General features: G+C 44.4%; 2 protein-coding genes across 2 annotated transcripts in view; one reads left to right on the forward strand and one right to left on the reverse strand.

Moving 5' to 3' along the window:
• LOC125041189 (glycine-rich cell wall structural protein 1.0-like) overlaps window positions 1-744 on the reverse strand; it is a gene marked incomplete at its 3' end in the record, with an annotated part of 1,651 nt that extends 907 nt beyond the window's left edge. Inside the window, exons 1-2 of the mRNA XM_047636030.1 lie at window positions 622-744; window positions 1-39 (exon numbers count right to left, since the gene is read on the reverse strand). The exon at window positions 1-39 is cut by the window's left edge and continues 144 nt beyond it. Coding sequence (XP_047491986.1) covers window positions 1-39; window positions 622-744 — 162 coding nt within the window. The remainder of the gene's footprint in view (window positions 40-621) is intronic.
• A 2,543-nt stretch (window positions 745-3,287) lies between these two features.
• LOC125043021 (protein gooseberry-neuro-like) overlaps window positions 3,288-10,000 on the forward strand; it is a 9,022-nt gene continuing 2,309 nt past the window's right edge. Inside the window, exons 1-3 of the mRNA XM_047638973.1 lie at window positions 3,288-3,480; window positions 4,331-4,569; window positions 7,241-7,355. Of these exons, the coding sequence (XP_047494929.1) occupies window positions 3,441-3,480; window positions 4,331-4,569; window positions 7,241-7,355 (394 nt within the window). The 5' untranslated portion in view covers window positions 3,288-3,440. The remainder of the gene's footprint in view (window positions 3,481-4,330; window positions 4,570-7,240; window positions 7,356-10,000) is intronic.

Raw genomic sequence — 10,000 nt, forward strand, 5'->3', positions numbered from 1 at the left:
TTGCCCTCCTCCTCCTCCTCCTCCTCCTCCTCCTCCTCCTCCTCCTCCTCCTTGCCCTCCCCTCACACAAGCACCAAGGAACATGCAAGGAGGTGGCGCAATACGACCTCCTCTTCTCCTACCCGCTTCCCGCACTCCCTGTCTTCCTCCTTCCTCGCGTCCCCGAGTTCCGTGAGATAAGAATCGCCTGGAGATTGCAGCGAGAGCGACGCAAGGGATGTATGAGGGAGATAATGAGGAGAATTCACGCAAGCACAAGAGGCGATAGGGGACAGGGAGGGTAGAGGGAGGGGGCATGTGCGTGTGTGCTTTCGATGTGTGGTAATGGTATTTGGCATAAATCAAATTGTGTTTGTGGTCCATAGGCATTTAGGCCTACGGCAACGGGGGGGAGGGGGGGGGGGGCAGAGGAGGGCGGGAAAAAAAGGGGGAGAAGATGACGAGGAAATTTTTTGGTAGAAAAAAAGGAAAGAAGCGGAAAGAGGAAGAGAATACAGGGAAGAAGAAGAACAAAAACAAATACGAAGGAACAACAAAGAGAATACGAAATCAAAAAAAAAAAACTAACTAAAACAAAGAAAATCCGAAAAAAATGAAAAAGAAAAAGCAACCCTCGCTAACTATCTTTTTCAGCACAGTCTCGATCCGTGCCAGGCCTCTTCGGCGCTTCCGCTGTTGGTGCCAAGAAGCGACGGCGCCATACTCAAAAAGGGTCTTAAGGAACCGCCGAAATAGGCAGGTCATCGCGTTTCCAAGAATGCTGGGAAAAGTCTGGATCTAATTTTTTTTTTTTCTCTCGTCTTTTCTATTCTTTGAGTGGTGAAAAGAGGCTTTCTAAAGACTTCCGTAAAAGATAAAAACAAGTCGAGGCAATATCAATGTAAGAAGATGTCTTGATATCATTACTGTAACCATCTTTGATATATTCCCATACTGTTGTCGCTTTTATTGCTAATGTTATTATCATTGTTATCATTATTTTTCTTATCATCATCATTATTATTATCATCCTTATCGTTAATATTGCCATCATTCGTGTCACTATTATCATCATTATTATCATTATCCTTAATATCCTTATTACCATCATATCTCTTTCTCTGCTTCTCAATTTCTTTCCTTTCTCCTTCTTATCTTTTTTCTTCTCCTCCTGCTTTTCCTCTTCCTCTTCCTCATCCTCCTCCTTTCCTCAGCTTTCTTTTTCCTTTTCTCCTCCTCTTTCTCTTTCTTCTATCCTCCTCCTCCCCCTCCAACCCCTCTCCTTCTATGCCTTCTCCTATTTCGTCTTTATCTTCTGCTTCTTCCTCTTTGCCTCTCCTCCTTTTTCCTTAATTCTCTTCCTTTATTTCCTTCTTCTTCCTTCTTTTTTCATTCTTCTTTATCTTTCTTCTTATTCTTCCTTCTTATTATTATTATTTTTATTATTCCTTTGCCTTCCTCCTCCTTGCTCCTTCTTCTTCTTCTTCTTCTTCTTCTTCTTCTTCTTCTTCTTCTTCTTCTTCTTCTTCTTCTTCTTCTTCTTCTTCTTCTTCTCCTTCTTCCACTTCTTCCTTCTTCTTCTTCTTCTTCTTCTTCTTCCTCCCTTCTTCCTTCTTCTCCTTCCTCCTCCCTTCTTCTTCTTCTCCTTCCTCCTCCCTTCTTCTTCTTCTCCTTCCTCCTCCCTTCTTCTTCTTCTCCTTCCTCTTCTTCCTTCTTCTCCTTTCTCCTCCTTCGCCTCCAAAACAAGGTGCTCCTCCAGGCATTCCCATTAACCCATACTTCCGGGCCAAAGCCAGAGTCACTCGGAGGTAAATTGGCGTGAAAAGGCGCAGACTTTCTTTCCCGGTTGGAAATCTGACATTAACATATAGGCGGGGTTGTGTTTCGTTATTGGGAATACTGTGTCATTTATTCTGCTTTATTGTGTGGCTTTTGTCATTTCCTTTTGCTTTCAGTGTTTTCTTCCAGTCAAATACGTTGTTTGTGAGTGCGTGTTGCGTTATTTGGAGTACTCTGTTATTTATTTTGTTTTATGGTATTGTCTTTCCTCGTGTATTTATCATTACCATTTTCTTTTGGTGTTTTCTTTCAATGAATTGTGTCGTTAATATGCATTCGGGTTTGTATTTTGATATAAGTAATATCGTGTAATTTTGTTTTGTTTTTGTTTTTTTGTATTGTTTCATTTTATATTCGGACCTTCAGTATTTCCTTCCAGTATACTTCGTCATTCATAAATAGTCGGATTTGTATTTCGTTGTTAGAAATATCCTGTAATTCATTGTATTCTATTGCAATGTTTTATAACTCTCCTCGTACATTTTTTTTATATCCTCTCAATAAAGTCCGTCAGCTTATGAGGCGGGGAAAGATGATGAGGCGGAATATAAATTTAGATTAAATTTGTGGAGCCCGATTTTAATGATGGTTGTGTATGAAGTTGCTTGTATGAAGCAGAAGACACGAGTTTTTGAGATTCGGTAACGTGTCTGGAGCATAAGAACACAGCGACGTACCATAATGTATTAGAGTAACGAGGATGACGTAATAGTGATCTATAAGAATCGGGTGTGAGATTAATGAAACGGCGAGGAATAATAACAAGGTTTATTTTTTCAGACAGTGAAGCATGATGATATAGCGACGAAGACAGATTCGTAAATGGCGATTATGCGTAACATGCGTACACCAGGAAATGATATGCGTAATGAACTTAACTATCGACGTGTGGGACAGCAGGGAGATGTAGAATGATCGAGAAAGATTGATTCAGATATCATGTCGTGATTTAACGATACTGAGATAAATCGTATGTAGATACACACTGCGCTTTCGAAAGCGATTCTGAATTATTGAATTTAATCTTCATACGAATAAGATGTGTTCTCCATGGCGGGAACAGAAGTCGGCTTTTGAATCTTAAACCTGCGATTTCCGGCATGTTGTAAACGAAGTGTCTTCTGTTCTCCTAGTACTTTAAATTTAATGTTGAATTTTCATATAGTTAAAACATTCTAATAAAACAATAACACAAATAAATCAGGATCATATCCACAAGTCCTTTGGTGTGAGGAATGCATCAAAGAGGCGACATTACCCCCCACGTTGCCCGGCGAGGTTGGCAGCACTCAAACCCCGCCCCGTAGCTCCACCCCTTTTACACTCCACCGACCAGTCACAAGCCCCCATCTCCATATCAAAGGCGCCGCGGAAGGTGACCACCAATAAGGAGGCGGTCCATGGGCGGAGTCTGAGGACCCAAAAACTGGAGGCTGAAGTGTACCGCCTTGTAGTGTGACACCTGAGTTTGTGGGTGGCAGAGGAACAGGAACAGTGTCTTGTATTTGACCGAGGTGTTCGTGATCGGAAGTGTTCGGCGGAGACTTTGACTTGCCTATTCGGGAGTGCCAGGAGAGGCTTTATAATTTTTCGTCGAAGTGCTGCAAGTGCAACAGGACAATATGACTATTAGACCTATATTCTCGGGATATCCCTTCCAGGGTAAGAATTTTTATCTTATTTGTTTGCTAAAATATTTTTTAGTAGCTTACTTATACAGTATAACTTTTTTAAAAATAACATATTAAACCACTCCCTCTAATGGAATTTGTATAAGAGATTCACAAACATCAGTAATTCAACAGTAGGGAAATATATATAGCAAATACATTCCACGCTAACCAGTGTTCATACAATAACTACTATGATCAGAGATCTGTCATGCATTGCAAATCACTACCGATGTCAATCCGCAGTCACTGAGAATTGCAACAATAGATAAATTTGACGATTGCATGCGGACACTTGCCGCTGTAGCTCATAATTTGCAACAGGCGGACAGCCGTCGCGCTGCGTTTCCGCTCGCGGGTGACTCGGTCGGCGGCTCTCGGCGGCGATGTCGGGATCCGCCGCCGAATTGCTGCTAATCATGTTGATCAATTCGTCATCGGCCTGGGAGTCGTCACGCGGCCGGACACGACCGCTCGCGGATCACGGCCATCAGGGAGCAACCGGAAGCGGCCGGGAAGGGAGGGAGCGGGATTAAGTCATTATGATCGGAGGCAATTAGGGCCACGACAGACCCTGACGCGGAAATGCTGCGCTGTTATCATCAGTGCCGTGATCTCTGCTTTTTGGCTGGTCTTCTTTACCTGTGACACGAAAATTATTTAGAATTTAGATTCCTTGTTTGATGAAGTCAGTGATTGCAGACTATCATCGCGCATTAACTGTGATCGTGGAATGTATATGCTATATATTTTATTTTTTAGAATTCTGATTTGACATGTTTATTAGTATTATTGTCGATATAATCCTTATGAAATGAGATATTTCCTAACACTCAAAATAGCTGGTGGTGTTTGCACAGGCCAGGGCCGCGTGAACCAGCTGGGCGGCGTGTTCATCAACGGGCGGCCGCTGCCCAACCACATCCGCCTCAAGATCGTGGAGATGGCGGCGGCGGGCGTGCGCCCCTGCGTGATCTCGCGGCAGCTCCGCGTGTCCCACGGCTGCGTCTCCAAGATCCTCAACCGGTACCAGGAGACCGGCTCCATCCGGCCCGGCGTCATCGGCGGGTCCAAGCCTAAGGTAACCACGCCCGACGTCGAGAAAAAGATCGACGACTATAAAAAGGACAATCCAGGCGTGTTTTCGTGGGAGATCAGAGACAGGCTTATCAAGGTAAAGTGTCTCGCGGGGCAGGGAAGACACACCGAGGGCGGGGCAGCAGCTATAGCATTTGCACTGGGGTATTATCAGATTAAAACTAATTGGTTTAGTTTCATGAACAAGGAAACTGTAGTTCATCTGAAGAAAATAAATTTCTATTTGCTTCTTACTTTTGCTGGCACTGATAGTGATTATGTTGATGATTTTAGTACTGGTATTATATTTATTGTTTGAATAATTTAGGTCTCATTATTTGGTTATCATTGATGTAATTTTAATTTCATGATCTTGGTTATAATCATTTTGTTGTTATTATTTTCATTATTACCAATATCAAAACCAATCATCATTATTTTCATAATTATTTTCATTAGAGTACTTTTAGCACTTTTTACGATCAATTGGCATCATCTAACTTTCATAATATCTTTATAAGAAATTAATTTCTTCCAAACCTGACACAAATTAAGGGGGTGGGGGGTGGGGGAGATCAATTAGGAGGCACTTGTGCTGATGAGCTTAAGCACTTCATCCAGTTAATCATCCAGGAGGTCAGGTCATTCTAGGTCAATTGGGCGGAGCGCCGCTGGTCACTGGTTTCAGATCATTTGGCTCCAGAGATTTAGTTATGCGTACAAAGGCACATATTCATTACTGTGGAATGAAGGTGTTGGCCGGATCATATGTAGAATGGAAACTGAATTTTTGGTTTCATCCTCATATGAGTTTGTGCTTGATATATATATGTGTGTGTGTGTGTGTGTGTGTGTGTGTGTGTGTGTGTGTGTGTGTGTGTGTGAGGATAAATGTATATAAATATATATGGATATATATATAAATATGTATATATATATGCATGTATGTGTATATATATATGCATATATGTATATATATATATATGTATATATATATGTATATATATATATATATATGTGTGTGTGTGTGTGTATGTATGTATGTATATAGTAATATATATATATATATATATATATATATATATATATAGAGAGAGAGAGAGAGAGAGAGAGAGAGAGAGAGAGAGAGAGAGAGAGAGAGAGAGAGAGAGAGAGAGAGAGAGAGAGAGAGAGAGAGAGAGAGAGAGAGAGAGAGAGAGAGAGAGAGAGAGAGAGAGAGAGAGAGAGAGAGTAGGAGGAGAAGAGATAATCAGCAATGATAGGAGGCGGGCAACCTGTCGCCTCGCGCAGGCAAGGGCGCTGGAGGCTTCGCCGCGCGCCCAGATCGACGCCAGGCCTCGATCGTAGAGGCTGCGACTCCTACTGCGTTTATTGTTATTGGTTCGACGATGTTCTTGGCGATAAAGACGTCGGTAGCATCGAGGCAGCGAAGATTATGATAATAACAGTAATCATGGGTAATATTGGAGGCTAGTAAATTGTCCGCTGTGTTGATACTCTCACGGGAAATAATACCAAAGTACCGGGCTATATTTCTAGATATTACTAATATTAAAACCGACTCGGAAGTTCATCCCACGAGGCCCTTTGTATGTATCTGTGCGTGCGTGTGTATGTGTGAGTGATTCTGACAGACAGGCGGCCGGGCTGCAGATGCCCCTCTTCCACCGAAAGCCAATTTGGAAAACTAGGGATTGACTCGGATTAAGAAGTCAAGTTGGCCAGCGGTGCGTCGGTGGGCTTGGGGTGGGTGGGTGGGTGGGTCGAGGGAGGGAGAGGGGTCCCCGACAGAGATGCTGGAGATAAAGAAATCCGCGTCGATCTCGCTGACTTCTGGCGCGCCTGAACACGAGGATCGGGTGGTGGTGGTGGGGGGGGGGGGGGGGGGGGCGGTGTTTTCTTCTTCTTCTTCTTTTTCTCTTTCTACTTTTTCTCTTCCTCCTCCACCTTCTTTTTTTTTTTCCTTCATCTACTCTTCCTCCTCCTCCCCTTTTATTTTCCTTCAAATTCTTCTTCTTCTCCTTCTGCCTCTTCTTCTTCTTCTTCATATCCGTCTCTTTCCTCTTCTTATTCTCATTCTCCATTTTCTTCCTTTACTCCTTTCTCTTCATCTCTGGGATCGCCATCCGTCAAGACCGCATAGGAGAGTCCTCAGGCGCCTCTGCGGCCTCCTTCACCGCCGCTCCGGGAGGGGGGAAGGAGGAAAGGGGGAGAGGGGGGTACATTAGCGCTATCAGAGGATTAATCTCTTCTTACAATTATCAGCATTGTCGATAATCCCTTCTCCCGGGGCGGCGGGCGCGGGCGTGAGGCGATCCGCGCGGCCGGGTGGGCGGGGGAGCTGTCATGCCCACGTCAGCCGTGACAAAGCGTCGGCGAGTCAATCCGCCCTCATTTGGGGAGGCTAATGGGGGGGGGGGGGGTTCGTTCGGAAAATAAACAACCTGGGAGGCCTCGGCGCTGCTCGGTGGCGGCCTGAGGTTGCTGCAGGAGGGGGTTGTTGCAGGGGCGGGGCGGGGGGGGGGGGGTGATTAAACTATGAAATATGCGCTGATATAAAAAGAGAGAAAAAATTCATATATGATTTTTAGGCATTTGTTTGTGTTATAGCCCAAATATAATTCACTGATTCTTAGTTATCGTGATTCTAACAGCAGTTTTTTCTTCTTCTTCAGGAGGGAATTGTGGACAAGATGTCAGCGCCCTCCGTCAGCTCCATCAGCCGCATCCTGCGAGGCGGAAGGAGAGACGACGACCCGAGGAAGGACCACAGCATCGACGGTATCCTCGGTAAGTACCTTCAATATTCCCTTCGTCTTTTGAAACATACACAACATTCACAAACAATTACGCAACACTAAGCTAATCTCCAGACATCAATGAAAGTATAGATATGGATTTAAACATCCTCATGCACTTATTATATTCACACACTTTTCACAACACTCATACACGTAAAATCATGCGCTGAACGCGAGAGTCGGCGCCCGGACTCCCCTGCGCCGCTCTCGGCCGTCCCGTCGCCGCCTCCGCTCGCCCCTCCGCCGCCGAGTCGCGTGACGATGGCTTTCCCGCGGTCAAACATTTTATCTGGCAAATTCCGGGCGGCGCGCACGAAACTCGGTATAATCACGCCATTGGTCTTTGACCGAGCAACATTAACCTTTCCGATTGCTGTGCATTATGTCGCTTTTCGGATGCTCCCTATAAAGATAACGAAATATAGCGATCGGGATGGAATCGAGGCGTAATTGCGGAGACAAAATTTATACGAGGCGGATCGGATCCTCCTTTCCTCAGATCGCTCGCGGTTCGGATTCTCTTCCCACGCTTTTATGTCGAGGGAAAAATTACCCAAAATATGTACGTTTCTTCATTTTGTTTGATTAATCTTAAAAGGTAAATGTACGATATTGTCCCTCATTATCAATATATTTTTCGTATCAAGTCTCGCGACGATTTACGAGAAAAATCCTTTTCCTAATAGAATCATGCTGTAAGTCTCTAGTAAATCATAAAAAAAAAAATATTTTTAGATATTAAAAATCATTATACTTGATGTTGAATCATCGAACTGATGGGTTAATAAATTTACAATAGGTGTCCATTCGAGAGAAAGTGAGAGAGAGAGAGAGAGAGAGAGAGAGAGAGAGCGAGAGAGCGAGAGAGCGAGAGAGCGAGAGAGAGAGAGAGAGAGAGAGCGAGAGAGCGAGAGAGCGAGAGAGCGAGAGAGCGAGCGAGAGAGCGAGAGAGCGAGAGAGAGAGAGAGCGAGGGCCGGACAGCTCGCAAGGGACCTGCTCGAGGGACCACCGCGCCGAGGGCCACATCCAGCCCGCCGCTCTGTTGGTGTTCCTGCAGTAAATGTGTCTTCGCGGTGAAATAAGAATGTTTGGCGATGTAAAGCAAAGGAGACGTTAATAGTTTCACGATTTCGCCATTATGTGTGTCGAGAGGAGGGAGGGGGTAGGGGAGTGAGGGTGGGGCAGTGGGAGGGAAGGGAGGGTGAAGCGGAGGGAAAAGGGGGGGGAGGGAATAGAGGAAGAGGCGGATTGAAGGGGGGGAGGAGGGGCATCAGGGGGAGAAGGAAGGGAGAAAGTAAGATTTAAGATCATGTTCATTCGGGGAATTTATTTGATTTTCACTTAATTGTGACACATATAATACTGATAGAAACTAGTGATTATAGGGAAAAAAAATAAATGATCATATTTTCTTTAGATTCGGAAATAATGCTTTCAGTTTATTCGTAAGACATAATCATTTTATAACGAAGACTGAACTATCGAGCTTTAATATACTTCACTCTCATAACGTAGTATAGCCGCGCATACTCAAATGCACAGACAACATTCTCACTAGCCTGGGAAACCAAAACATAACTCGCTCAAAATTTCATAGTAAAATAAAACGAGGGAAAAAAAGGAAGGAGAAAAAAAAGCGGCGTGGTGGAGACTCCTTACTTCCCGCTGGGTTAACAGAATCCACATGCGGGTATCTCGGGTCTCGGGTACTATTAGTTACTTCATTAATGGGCGTCCCGTGAAGGCGGCCCACCCACCCACACGCCCGCGCACCAAGGTATTCTCTGTGGTGGGGAGAGAGGGAGAAAGGGGGAGAGGGAGAGAGGGAGAGAGGGAGAGAGGGAGAGAGGGAGAGAGGGAGAGAGGGAGAGAGGGGGAGAGGGAGAGAGGGAGAGAGGGAGAGAGGGAGAGAGGGAGAGAGGGAGAGAGGGAGAGAGGGAGAGAGGAGAGAGAGAGAGAGAGAGAGAGAGAGAGAGAGAGAGAGAGAGAGAGAGAGAGAGAGAGAGAGAGAGAGAGAGAGAGAGAGAGAAGAAAGAGAGATAAAACCAACAACTTTAGAGGGAAAGAAAAAGCAAAAAAGTTCAGCAGTGTTTCCTAAATACAGATGGACTTTGCGAAAGGAGAAAAACCGAGCGCTCTCCGACAGGCGACTCAACGAGGCGGGATTCACACCTTTATGAGGCGCACAAAGGGGGATTCAATACTCCTTAACCATTATTATGTAGCTTAATGCGATGGTTTCGCTCTTTTGTACAGAAATGAAAACGAGAAGCTCCAGAAGCCGTGTTTTCATCCGAAACAATGACTTGCCAAAACCAAAGGTCTTATCTGAAACTGTTCGCGGCGACTTCGGAACAACCGAATCTCAATATGAGTTTATTCGTTAACTATTTATCCACCAAATATGATTCTCAATCCGATAAAATAACTAAACAATTGATTATAGTCTCTGTAATATCGTATACATGATATCCTAAGTTATATAAGTTTAACGTGGACTTTCTATGCCTGGCATTCGAACACATCTACCTTTACGGGACAGAAGTGGCGGTAATGAATGAATTGGCAACATTTTAAATCGCATTTGTGAAATTTCGAAAACAGTTCCAGATTTTCCATAATGAAAATGAGAA

This window comes from Penaeus chinensis, chromosome 3, assembly GCF_019202785.1.
Source record: "Penaeus chinensis breed Huanghai No. 1 chromosome 3, ASM1920278v2, whole genome shotgun sequence".
Taxonomy (NCBI): Eukaryota; Metazoa; Arthropoda; class Malacostraca; order Decapoda; family Penaeidae; genus Penaeus; species Penaeus chinensis.